General features: G+C 31.2%; 3 protein-coding genes across 3 annotated transcripts; 2 read left to right on the top strand and 1 right to left on the bottom strand.

The window, feature by feature from the left end:
- The first annotated feature begins 6,783 nt into the window (after positions 1-6,783).
- On the top strand, positions 6,784-8,590 carry LOC111683565 (E3 ubiquitin-protein ligase RING1). The gene is made up of 2 exons (XM_023445649.2): positions 6,784-7,982; positions 8,048-8,590. The coding sequence occupies exons 1-2, from the start codon at positions 6,905-6,907 to the stop codon at positions 8,263-8,265; spliced, it is 1,296 nt and encodes a 431-aa protein (XP_023301417.2). The 5' UTR covers positions 6,784-6,904; the 3' UTR covers positions 8,266-8,590.
- A 350-nt stretch (positions 8,591-8,940) lies between these two features.
- On the bottom strand, positions 8,941-10,710 carry LOC111683567. Its single transcript, XM_023445651.2, has 2 exons — positions 10,268-10,710; positions 8,941-10,193 (listed from the first exon to the last, which is right to left on the bottom strand). The coding sequence occupies exons 1-2, from the start codon at positions 10,286-10,288 to the stop codon at positions 9,756-9,758; spliced, it is 459 nt and encodes a 152-aa protein (XP_023301419.1). The 5' UTR covers positions 10,289-10,710; the 3' UTR covers positions 8,941-9,755.
- Positions 10,137-12,997, top strand: LOC111683566 (vacuolar protein sorting-associated protein 72 homolog). The gene is made up of 5 exons (XM_023445650.2): positions 10,137-10,270; positions 11,141-11,285; positions 11,353-11,777; positions 12,268-12,541; positions 12,605-12,997. The coding sequence occupies exons 2-5, from the start codon at positions 11,152-11,154 to the stop codon at positions 12,807-12,809; spliced, it is 1,038 nt and encodes a 345-aa protein (XP_023301418.1). The 5' UTR covers positions 10,137-10,270; positions 11,141-11,151; the 3' UTR covers positions 12,810-12,997.
- Positions 12,998-13,032: the final 35 nt, after the last annotated feature.

Raw genomic sequence — 13,032 nt, 5'->3', positions numbered from 1 at the left:
TAAAGCCTTTTGTTTAGCCAGAAAATGGACATTTATGTTTTCACTAAAAATCAACTTCTGGTAGGAAATAGGAAATAGTTTAGCCAAAAAATCGATTTTTGGTAGGAAATAAAAGTGATCACAGATTTTCATTCTTTTCTGGCCTTTTGTTTAGCCAGAAAATGGACTTTTATGTTTTCACTCAAAAATCATCTTTTGCTAGGAAATAATAGTGATCACAGATTTTCATTCTTTTGGCCCTAGGGCCTTTAGTTTAGCCAGAAAATGGACTTTTATGTTTTCACTCAAAAATCAAATTTTGGTAGGAAATACAAGTGATCACAGATTTTTATTCTTTTGGCCCTACGACCAGAAATGGACTTTTATGTTTTCACTCAATAATCAACTTTTGCTAGGAAATAATAGTGATCACAGATTTTCATTCTTTTAGCTCTAGGGCCTTTAGTTTAGCCAGAAAGTGGACTTTTATGTTTTCACTCAAAAATCAATTTTTGGTAGGAAATAAAAATGATCACAGATTTTCATTCTTTTAGCCCTAGGGCCTTTAGTTTAGCCAGAAAATGGACTTTTATGTTTTCACTCAAAAACCAAATTTTGGTAGAAAATAAAAGTGATCACAGATTTTCATTCTTTTGGCCCTAGGGCCTTTAGTTTAGCCAGAAAATGGACTTTTATGTGTTCGCTCAAAAATCAATTTTTTGTAGGGAATAAAAGTGATCACAGATTTTCATTCTTTTGGCCCTAGGACCTTTAGTTTAGCCAGAAAATGGACTTTTATGTTTTCACTCAAAAATCGATTTTTGCTAGGAAATAATAGTGATCACAGATTTTCATTCTTTTGGCCCTAGGGCCTTTAGTTTAGCCTGAAAATGGACTTTTATGTTTTCACTCAAAAATCGATTTTTGGTAGGATATAAAAGTGATCACAGATTTTCATTCTTTTGGCCCTAGGGCCTTTAGTTTAGCCAGAAAATGGACTTTTATGTTTTCACTCAAAAATCAATTTTTGTTAGGAAATAAAAATGATCACAGATTTTCATTCTTTTAGCCCTAGGGCCTATTGCGTAGCCAGAAAATGGACTTTTATGTTTTCACTCAAAAGTCAATTTTTTGTAGGAAATAAAAGTGATCACAGATTTTCATTCTTTTGGCCCTAGGGCCTTTAGTTTAGCCAGAAAATGGACTTTTATGTGTTCGCTCAAAAATCAATTTTTTGTAGGGAATAAAAGTGATCACATATTTTCATTCTTTTGGCCCTAGGACCTTTAGTTTAGCCAGAAAATGGACCTTTATGTTTCCACTCAAAAATCGATTTTTGCTAGGAAATAATAGTGATCACAGATTTTCATTCTTTTGGCCCTAGGGCCTTTAGTTTAGCCAGAAAATGGACTTTTATGTTTTCACTCAAAAATAAATTTTTGGTAGGAAATAAAAGTGATCACAGATTTTCATTCTTTTGGCCCTAGGGCCTTTAGTTTAGCCAGAAAATGGACTTTTATGTTTTCACACAAAAATCAATTTTTGGTAGGAAATAAAAGTGATCACAGATTTTCATTCTTTTGGCCCTAGGGCCTCTAGTTTAGCCAGAAAATGGACTTTAAGTTTTCACTCAAAAATCGATTTTAGTAGGAAATTAAAGTGATCATAGATTTTCACTTTTTTAGTCCTAGGGCCTTTAGTTTAGCCTGAAAATGGACTTTTATGTTTTCACTCAAAAATCGATTTTTGGTAGGATATAAAAGGGATCACAGATTTTCATTCTTTTGGCCCTAGGGCCTTTAGTTTAGCCAGAAAATGGACTTTTATGTTTTCACTCAAAAAGTGATCACAGATTTTCATTATTTTGGCCCAAGGGCCTTTAGTTTAGCCAGAAAATGGACTTTTATGTTTCCACTCAAAAGTCAATTTTTTGTAGGAAATAAAAGTGATCACAGATTTTCATTCTTTTGGCCCTAGGGCCTTTAGTTTAGCCAGAAAATGGACTTTTATGTTTTCACTCAAAAACCAAATTTTGGTAGAAAATAAAAGTAATCACAGATTTTTATTCTTTTGGCCCTAGGGCCTTTAGTTTAGCCAGAAAATGGACTTTTATGTTTTCACTCAAAAATCAATTTTTGGAAGGAAATAAAAGTGATCACAGATTTTCATTCTTTTGGCCCTAGGGCCTTTAGTTTAGCCAGAAAATGGATTTTTATGTTTTCACTCAAACTTCAAATTTTTTGTAGGAAATAAAAGCGATCACAGATTTTTATTCTTTTAGCCCTAGGGCCTTTAGTTTAGCCAGAAAATGGACTTTTATGTTTTCAATCAAAAACCAAATTTTGGTAGAAAATAAAAGTGATCGCAGATTTTCATTCTTTTGCCCCTAGGGACTTTAGTTTAGCCAGAAAATGGACTTTTATGTTTTCACTCAAAAATCAATTTTCGGTAGGAAATAAAAATGGTCACAGATTTTAATTTTTTTAGCCCTAGGGCCTTTAGTTTTATGTTTTCACTCAAGAATCGATTTTTGGTAGGAAATAAAAGTGATCACAGATTTTCATTCTTTTAGCCCTGGGGCCTCTAGTTTAGCCAGAAAATGGACTTTAAGTTTTCACTCAAAAATCGATTTTAGTAGTTTAGCCTTTAGATTAGCCAGAAAAGGGACTTTTATGTTTTCACTCAAAAATCATCTTTTGCTAGGAAATAAAAATGATCACAGATTTTCATTCTTTTAGCCCTAGGGCCTTTTGTTTAGCCAGAAAATGGACTTTTATGTTTTCACTCAAAAACCAAATTTTGGTAGAAAATAAATGTGATCACAGATTTTCATTCTTATGGCCCTAGGGCTTTTAGTTTAGCCAGAAAATGCACTTTTATGTTTTCACTCAAAAATCAATTTTTGGTAGCAAATAAAAGTGTTCACAGATTTTTATTCTTTTGGCCCTAGGGCCTTTAGTTTAGCCAGAAAATGGACTTTTATGTTTTCACTCAAGAATCGATTTTTGGTAGGAAATAAAAGTGATCACAGATTTTTATTCTTTTGGCCCTAGGGCCTTTAGTTTAGCCAGAAAAATGGACTTTTATGTTTTCACTCAAAAATCAATTTTTGGTAGGAAATAAAAGTGATCACAGATTTTCATTCTTTTGGCCCTGGGGCCTTTAGTTTAGCCAGAAAATGGACTTTTATGTTTTCACTCAAGAATCGATTTTTGGTAAGAAATAAAAGTGATCTCAGATTTTCATTCTTTTAGCCCAAGGGCCTTTAGTTTTGCCAGAAAATGGACTTTTATGTTTTCACTCAAAAATCAATTTTTGGTAGGAAATAAAAGTGATCACAGATTTTCATTCTTTTGGCCCTAGGGCCTTTAGTTTAGCCAGAAAATGGACTTTTATGTTTTCACTCAAAAATCAATTTTTGGTAGCAAATAAAAGTGTTCACAGATTTTCATTCTTTTGGCCCTAGGGCCTTTAGTTTAGCCAGAAAATGGACTTTTATGTTTTCACTCAAGAATCGATTTTTGGATGGAAATAAAAGTGATCACAGATTTTTATTCTTTTGGCCCTAGGGCCTTTAGTTTAGCCAGAAAAATGGACTTTTATGTTTTCACTCAAAAATCAATTTTTGGTAGGAAATAAAAGTGATCACAGATTTTCATTCTTTTGGCCCTAGGGCCTTTAGTTTAGCCAGAAAATGGACTTTTATGTTTTCACTCAAGAATCGATTTTTGGTAAGAAATAAAAGTGATCACAGATTTTCATTCTTTTAGCCCAAGGGCCTTTAGTTTAGCCAGAAAATGGACTTTTATGTTTTCACTCAAAAATCTATTTTTGGTAGGAAGTGATCACAGATTTTCATTCTTTTGGCCCTAGGGCCTTTAGTTTAGCCAGAAAATGGACTTTTATGTTTTCACTCAAAAGTCAATTTTTTGTAGGAAATAAAAGTGATCACAGATTTTCATTCTTTTGGCCCTAGTTTAGCCAGAAAATGGATTTTTATGTTTTCACTCAAACGTCAATTTTTTGTAGGAAATAAAAGCGATCACAGATTTTTATTCTTTTAGCCCTAGGGCCTTTAGTTTAGCCAGAAAATGGACTTTTATGTTTTCAATCAAAAACCAAATTTTGGTAGAAAATAAAAGTGATCGCAGATTTTCATTCTTTTGCCCCTAGGGACTTTAGTTTAGCCAGAAAATGGACTTTTATGTTTTCACTCAAAAATCAATTTTCGGTAGGAAATAAAAATGGTCACAGATTTTCATTTTTTTAGCCCTAGGGCCTTTAGTTTAGCCAGAAAATGGACTTTTATGTTTTCACTCAAAAACCAAATTTTGGTAGAAAGTAAAAGTGATAACAGATTTTCATTCTTTTGCCCCTAGGGACTTTAGTTTAGCCAGAAAATGGACTTTTATGTTTTCACTCAAAAATCAATTTTTTGTAGGGAATAAAAGTGATCACAGATTTTTACTCTTTTGGCCCTAAGGCCTTTAGTTTAGCCAGAAAAGGGACTTTTATGTTTTCACTCAAAAATCATCTTTCGCTAGGAAATAAGAGTGATCACAGATTTTGATTCTTTTGGCTCTAGGGCCTTTAGTTTAGCCAGAAAATGGACTTTTATGTTTTCACTCAAACTTCAAATTTTTTGTAGGAAATAAAAGCGATCACAGATTTTTATTCTTTTAGCCCTAGGGCCTTTAGTTTAGCCAGAAAATGGACTTTTATGTTTTCAATCAAAAACCAAATTTTGGTAGAAAATAAAAGTGATCGCAGATTTTCATTCTTTTGCCCCTAGGGACTTTAGTTTAGCCAGAAAATGGACTTTTATGTTTTCACTCAAAAATCAATTTTCGGTAGGAAATAAAAATGGTCACAGATTTTCATTCTTTTAGCCCTAAGGCCTTTAGTTTAGCCAGAAAATGGACTTTTATGTTTTCACTCAAAAACCAAATTTTGGTAGAAAATAAAAGTGATCACAGATTTTCATTCTTTTGGCCCTAGGGCCTTTAGTTTAGCCAGAAAATGGACTTTTATGTTTTCACTCAAGAATCGATTTTTGGTAGGAAATAAAAGTGATCTCAGATTTTCATTCTTTTAGCCCTAGGGCCTCTAGTTTAGCCAGAAAATGGACTTTAAGTTTTCACTCAAAAATCGATTTTAGTACGAAATTAAAGTGATCACAGATTTTCTCTTTTTTAGTCCTAGGGCCTTTAGTTTAGCCTGAAAATGGACTTTTATTTTTTCACTCAAAAATCGATTTTTGGTAGGATATAAAAGTGATCACAGATTTTCATTCTTTTGGCCCTAGGGCCTTTAGTTTAGCCAGAAAATGGACTTTTATGTTTTCACTCAAAAACCAACTTTTGGTAGGATTTTCATTCAAAAATCAAAACCAACTTTTGGTAGGATATAAAAGTGATCACAGATTTTCATTCTTTTGGCCCTAGGGTCTTTATTCTAGCCAGAAAATGGAATTATATGTTTTCACAAAAAATCAACTTTTGGTAGGAAATAATAGTGATCACACATTTTCATTCTTTTGTCCCTAGGGCCTTTAGTTTAGCCAGAAAATAGACATTTATGTTTTCACTCAAAAATCATTTTTTTGTAGGAAATAAAAGTGATCACAGATTTTCATTCTTTTGGCCCTAGGGCCTTTAGTTTAGCCAGAAAATGGACTATTATGTTTTCACTCAAAAATCATTTTTTGTAGGAAATAAAAGTGATCACAGATTTTCATTCTTTTGGCCCTAGGGCCTTTAGTTTAGCCATAAAATGGTATTTTATGTTTTCACTCAAAAATCAACTTTTCGTAGGAAGTGTGATCACAGATTTTCATTCTTTTGCCCCTAGGGACTTTAGCCAGAAAATGGACTTTTATGTTTTCACTCAAAAATTGATTTGTAGTAGGAAATAAAAGTGATCACAGACTTTCATTCTTTTGGCCCTAGGGCCTTAAGTTTAGCCAGAAAATGGACTTTTATGTTTTCACTCAAAAATCATTTTTTTGTGGGAAATAAAAGTGATCACAGATTTTCATTCTTTTGGCCCTAGGGCCTTTAGTTTAGCTATAGGGCCTTCAGTTTAGCCAGAAAATTAACTTTTATGTATTCAGTCAAAAATCAAAACGTGATAATTTTCTTATCCCCTTAGTGCCTTCTTATGTTGGTAACATTGCCATTTTTTGTAGGTTGGTATATTTACTAAATATCATGTTAAATATAACTGTTTTACCATTGTTAGTTGCATTCCAAACCTTTTTCTATTGTCTATGCTTAAAAATACAACTCTGTTCCGTTAAAAACTCAGTCAATTTCAGGTTATAAATGTCAGGATGTTTGAAATAAAATTAAAAAAGCGAGAATTAGCAAAAAAAAAATTGAGTTCTTTTACTGAGTTCTATTTATCCAATGTGAAAATGTTAATAGCTTTTTTTTCCAAAAAATCGTGTAATTGTCATTTTATTATGTGTGAAGTTGCTTGTCGATGGCTGAATTTTACAACCGCTCTGTTGCCAACTCAAAACGTATTGTTTCTCTTTTACTGAGTTGCCACTTTTTTAAATACAAATCATATTGCTTATTAAATGTGTTAAAATTGTAAATAGCTATTAGAGAAATTGTTAATATAAATAACTGTGATAATAGAAAATATTTATATGGGTATACTTTTGTTTTACATATGAAAAGGCATATATGACAATGTTCTAATAAAACAGCTAAGATATAGCGGACACATTCGCCGCCGTCGGTATATTTTTGTAGCAACACGCCGTCCAGAAATTGTCTAACCGCCAACGGCGTTCACTTTGCATCGGTTTGTATCTCTGTGTACTTTTTCGATAATTGAACAATTTGTGAAGGAAAAATTTAGATTTGTTAAGAAATTCGAGTAATTTGTTTATAGAAAATTGAAGAACCTAAATAAAATGGCTTCTTTGGAACCAGCACAAAATAAGACATGGGATTTGTCTTTGTACGAACTACAGCGCAAACCGCAAGAAATTATTACAGACAATACTGAAATAGCAGTTTCACCCAGAAGTTTACACAGTGAACTAATGTGTCCCATATGTTTGGATATGTTGAAAAAAACAATGACTACTAAGGAGTGTCTGCATCGATTTTGCCAAGATTGTATTATAACTGCATTACGTTCGGGCAACAAAGAGTGTCCGACTTGTCGTAAGAAATTGGTATCGAAAAGATCTTTGAGACCAGATCCAAATTTCGATTTATTAATCTCAAAAATTTATCCCAGCCGAGAAGAATATGAAGCCATTCAGGAAAAAGTAATGGCAAAATTCAATCAAACACAGTCGCAGCAAGCTTTGGTAAATTCTATAAACGAAGGCATTAAATTGCAAAGCCAAAACAGGCCTCAGCGTTTTAGAACCAAGGGAAGTGGTGGCGGAGGTGGTGCTGCTGGTGGCGGTGGTCGTGCAGCAGGTGCTAATCATAATTCTAACAATGCACACAATGTATCAAATGAAAGTAACACTAATGGCAATGAAAGTGATACAAATACAAGGGAAAGTACCACAACAGCTCCACCAGCGGCAACAGTAGCTATAAATGCTCCAACAACTACTGCTACTACACATTCCAATACTACAATTGCTGCTGCTGTTTCGTCTGTAACTGGTAGCATTGCAGCAAGTACTTCTTCTACCCGCATGGATGATGGCGGCTCTAATCCACCCTCTGTACGTTCCACTCCCTCCCCAGTACCTTCCAATTCAAGTAGCTCAAAACCTAAACGAGCGATGTCCGTTTTAACATCTGAACGGTCAGAAGAATCGGAATCTGATTCTCAGATGGACTGTCGCACTGAGGGCGACTCAAATATAGACACTGAAGGTGAAGGTAACGGTGAATTGGGTATTAATGACGAAATTGAATTGGTTTTCAAGCCTCATCCCACAGAAATGGCTGGTGATAATCAGTTAATGAAGGCTTTGAAAGAAAATTGCATACGTTATATAAAGACGACGGCCAATGCCACAGGTATAAGAAAGAAATCTTAAGGTACTTTAATTAAAATAACTAAAATATTTAATTTTTCTTTTTAGTTGACCACTTGAGCAAGTATTTGGCTTTACGTTTAACCCTTGATTTGGGTTCTGAGCTACCCGAAGCATATCGTATGCTTAACTTTTGCATCTATGTTGCCCCTCAACCCTCTCAATTGGTTATTTTAAATGGCAATCAAACATTACATCAAGTTAATGAGAAATTCTGGAAAGTTAATAAACCCATGGAAATGTTTTATTCCTGGAAGAAATCATAAATAATCTTAAATTTATCTAATTATGCAACCGAATATCGCTTTTTATTATAACATATATATTTTCCTAGTTTATATAATAGTTTTTAGTTTTATCATGACCTTTTGATTTGTGTTTGAGCGCGTTTTACTTTTTTGTGAAAAAAAAGGATCAATATGACATTTTTTTTGTTTTATGTCAAAAGAAGTCATTGCAGCAAAATATACAACTAAATGCTTTTTATTGTAAGAATCAATGTCTATAAATATTTAATTAATAAAAAAATTATGTAGTATTAACAAAATGTGTTAAAAACATGGAGTAGTACTTAAAGTTAATCGCTTGTTCTTTAAAATGTTTTAATTATTTGGGGACTATTTATCGGAAATGACACTGTAAAGTTTATATACATTTAACCATAGTTCCCAAATAGGTTATCTTACAAAAATTACGAAATTTTGATTAAATTCACTACAAATATTTTTTTCATTTTAAATAACTGAAAATTTAGTAAAATTTAAATTTTTATTTCGAATTTTGATTTTGTTTTTTATATAATACTTTTTCGGCGTTGCGTTTATCAATTTTGCTATATTTTTTTAAGGTTTTTTTTTTGTCTGAAATATTTTTTGGGTAAAAAAACGATTTTTTTTTGTACTTTTCCAACACGCCTTTGTCTAAATAAAACGAGTGTCCACTATTTTTATAGTTTATTAAAAAAAGATTATAAAATTAAGGTACATTTAAAAAGCAAAAAATACAACTACATATCTACATATAAAATATAGCTGCAACAACATAATATCCTTTCCCGAAGGATATCTCAATTAAAATAATCGTTGTTTTATTATTTCAATTCATTTTCTAAATTTTTAAATTTAAAGCGCTTTTTAAACTAAATTATAAAATTTAAGAAGCTGTAACAGAATTTTTATTATATAATTAATGTGCAAATAATTTAATACATCTACATGAATGTACAAGTTTCAGGATACAAAAAGATAATTTTTTTAAGTAAATTATATTTAAAACATAATTTCGTGTATTTCTACAACTAGTTTTTTATTTTCGAAATACAAGTGTTCAGCAAAAGCAAAATCTGAACATATACATCTTTTATCATAATTTTCTGATAAACAAAGAAATATATATTATTACAAGCAATTGATAACTCCATTCCAGTATTTGTAAGATTTGCTTGTTCTACAAAAAATCTTCTCTGCATTGAATGTAACAATTACGACTTAAATGAGTTTTGTGATAAACTATTAATACACGGGACGCAAAACATAATAAATTAAAGCTTTGAGAAATAAATATTTCAGCTGATATATAATAGATATTTTTACTATTTTATATATTATTTTAAAAAATACTTTGATTTAAAGTAATAAAAGAACTGATAGTTGATAAGTTAAAACAGGGCAGTTTTTTTCATCTTACAAACATTTGAAAGCACTTTTGGTTTCAGTTCCTGAGTATATTACTCATAGCCTACGATACCTCACGATGCTTATTGATTAAGTTTCTTTAGAATTGCATTTTTATATTCCTTATATTCGTCACTTAATTCAATGCTATTGCGCATATCACCTTGTATGCGTAGTAGGCAACGGGTGATATTATCACTATCTCCGGTTTGTATTTGATTATGCAGTTCCTTCTCCAAGTGATACGGTAAACCTAAATCCACTAGTTCATCTAATTCATCTAATGTTAAAATAGCTGCATTAGCTGTCATATATTGACCGCACAGTTCATAGACTTCTACATATTGTTCAGTTGTTGATTTATCACCACTGCGAGCTTGCTGCAGAAAACTTTTCAATAAAGCTAAGGCCTGGCGATTGATAAGAGTTTCCTGAACGCTAAACTGATAAATACGTTGAACTTCCTCCACAGTCATTTCGCGACAGCCACAGAAACATCTTAGTAAACGCTGGGCAGTATTCTAAATCAAGTTATAATTTATTATTAATATATTAATAAAAAGCAATATTTAAAATAAACAAAATAGTTTTATACCTGGTATGATCTCATTGCCATTTCGTTTTGTTTTGCAAATGTTTAAAACAAAAATCTGTTCAACACCGACTATAATGACTGATTTTAAAATGTTAACACCAACTTGTAAATTAACCAATTTATGAGTTTGTTCTAGGAGTTGTTTTTTTCTTATTTCATCAATATGTTTATTTATTTTGTTTTAATAAAAGTCTTGGCTCCAAAATCATTCCCAACTTTTGTTTATCAGTTTTATCTTTTAAATGCCATTTTTATGAAACAATTGTAAAGCGATGACTTGTTTTTCGTATTTATAGATAGCAAATATATTAAAAAGTATTTTTTTAAGTAACTGCACCACTTTTTATGTTAATCTATAACAATTTCTTTGCCAAATTGTGTTAACAAAAATTTCACATGCCTAATCTATTATTTTTTTTTATTGTTTGTGTACATAGAAATAATGACAACGCGAATGTGTATTAATATAAAAGATAAACTGTCCCATGATTTTTTGTATATGGAGTTTGACAATTTAAATTGTACTCTCGCATACACCCTTATAATTTGCGGTTTAATTTAAAATGTCAAATTATTTTAAGGTAAAGCAGTATCTCTTATGTTACAAAGAGTAGCCAGAGTAAATCATTTGTTTCTGTTTAGTTTCTACTGTGAGTTTTTTTACTGATCTGGTAATACAGTTATTTTTGACGTTTAGTTCATTTTTATAATTTCGGGAAAAATAATATAAATTGTGTTAGTTTTTTTGGGAATTCTCATAATAATAATAATTTAATACATTTTTCACAAGATCTAAATAAAATTTTCACAAGATTTAAATAATTTTATAACAAGATTTTAATAAAATTTTCTCTAACTGCTCTAAATAACAAGCAAATTAAAAAATGGCTGCCCAACGAGCACGGCGTTCAAATGCTGGTAATAGAATTGCAAAATTGTTGGACAATGAGGAAGAGGATGATTTCTATAAAACCTCCTATGGTGGGTTCCAAGAGGAAGAAGAGGACAAAGAATATGAGTAAGAATATATTTAAAATGTACTAAGTAAAGAAATTTTAATTAAATGTATTTAAATTTTTATATAGACAAAAAGACGAGGAAGAAGATGTTGTGGACTCCGATTTCAGTATCGATGAAAATGATGAACCCATTTCAGATCATGATGATGAAGAGGGCAAAAAACGTAAACGTACCGGCGTTAATACTAAGGCATATAAAGAACCAAAACCAGTGAAAAAAGATGAAAAAACAACAAGTCCAGCAAAAAAGAAAGCTACTAAAGCTCTTAAGAGAAAAATACGTCCAAAATTTACAGTTCTCGATTCAGCGCGTAAATCTATAAGAACCTCGACGGCCATCAAAACACAAGCAACAAAAATTCGTCTGAAAGAAATGGACGATGCTCGAAAAAAGAAGAAAAAAGTAAAGAAGTTGGAAGAATATATGCCAACCCAGGAGGAACTTTTAGAAGAAGCTAAAATAACAGAGGAAGAGAATATTAAATCTTTAGGTAAGTGTTTAAATTGTGATATATGGAAAAAATATTTGTGTTAATTCAATTAACACATTAATTGTAATAAATCAAAACATTTGAGATAAATCAGAACTTTCAGAACATCTTGTAATTGATTTAATTCGGAGAATATTAGCACGAAGTTAAAGTTTTTTTTTAATGCTGGGGCAGAAAAATGTAGACTGATCAAACTATATATCGATGTCATTAATAAAGCTCATATATTGAAACACAAGAAGCCATATTTAAGCCTTCAGTCCATATAACCTTGCAAGCAAGGTACAGACCACTATTTTAAAGAAATTTTGAAAAATTTTTCAGACTTTTGAAATACTTAGTACTAAGTTCTTCATAAACATAAATAACGTTACAGTCATTGCTTCACTTGACCGTAGTCTCCATACATATACTCTTTTAATTTCTAAAATACTTTATTTTTAAAACTTCATATACCTATTATAGAAATACGTTTGTTACTATATTTCAGAAAAATTTCAAAAAATGGAACTAGAGAAAAAGAAAACCCGACCCACAAAGCGTATTTTTAGTGGTCCAATGATACGCTACCATTCAATGACTATGCCAGTAGTGCGTAAACATACTCGAGGTTATAGCGCCCCAAATGATCCCAATGATCCTAGATCAAAATGTGAAAGAACATTTATATCATTAGAAAATGACTTGGATGAAAAAGTGTTTCACAATATATTCAAAAGTAAAAGACTACAAAGAAACTCAGGCTACCTATGTCCAATTACAAAGTAAGTTTTTTAACATCATTTTTATGGAAACCATGTATTGAATTAACATTTAATTGTTTACAGATTACCTGCTCGCTACTTTGATCCTGTTACTCAACAACCATATTACAGTATACAGGCATTTAAAATTTTGCGCGAAGCCTACTATATGCAGCTTGAGGAGCGGGGTAATACCGATAATCCAGAAATGCAAAAATGGCTTGAATGGCGTAAAATGATTAAAGAAAATCGTTTGAAAGCTGTAGCTAATAAAATTAACAGTTCATAAATACATACATTTGTATTTCATCATACTCATCCACATTTGTATTTCATCATACTCATCCTCATTATCAACATCAAATATAATGTAAGTTTGTTTTTAAATTTCTTTTTTTATTTTAAATATCCTTTTTTATTTAGTATAACTTACAAAATAATAATATTCTAGTTCATAAAAATAACATTCAACATTTATATAAGCTATATAAAATCTACAAAATATAAATAGG

This window comes from Lucilia cuprina, chromosome 4, assembly GCF_022045245.1.
Source record: "Lucilia cuprina isolate Lc7/37 chromosome 4, ASM2204524v1, whole genome shotgun sequence".
NCBI lineage: Eukaryota > Metazoa > Arthropoda > Insecta > Diptera > Calliphoridae > Lucilia > Lucilia cuprina.
Note: the sequence above shows the minus strand (reverse complement) of the source record. Positions and strands in the feature narration are given on the sequence as shown.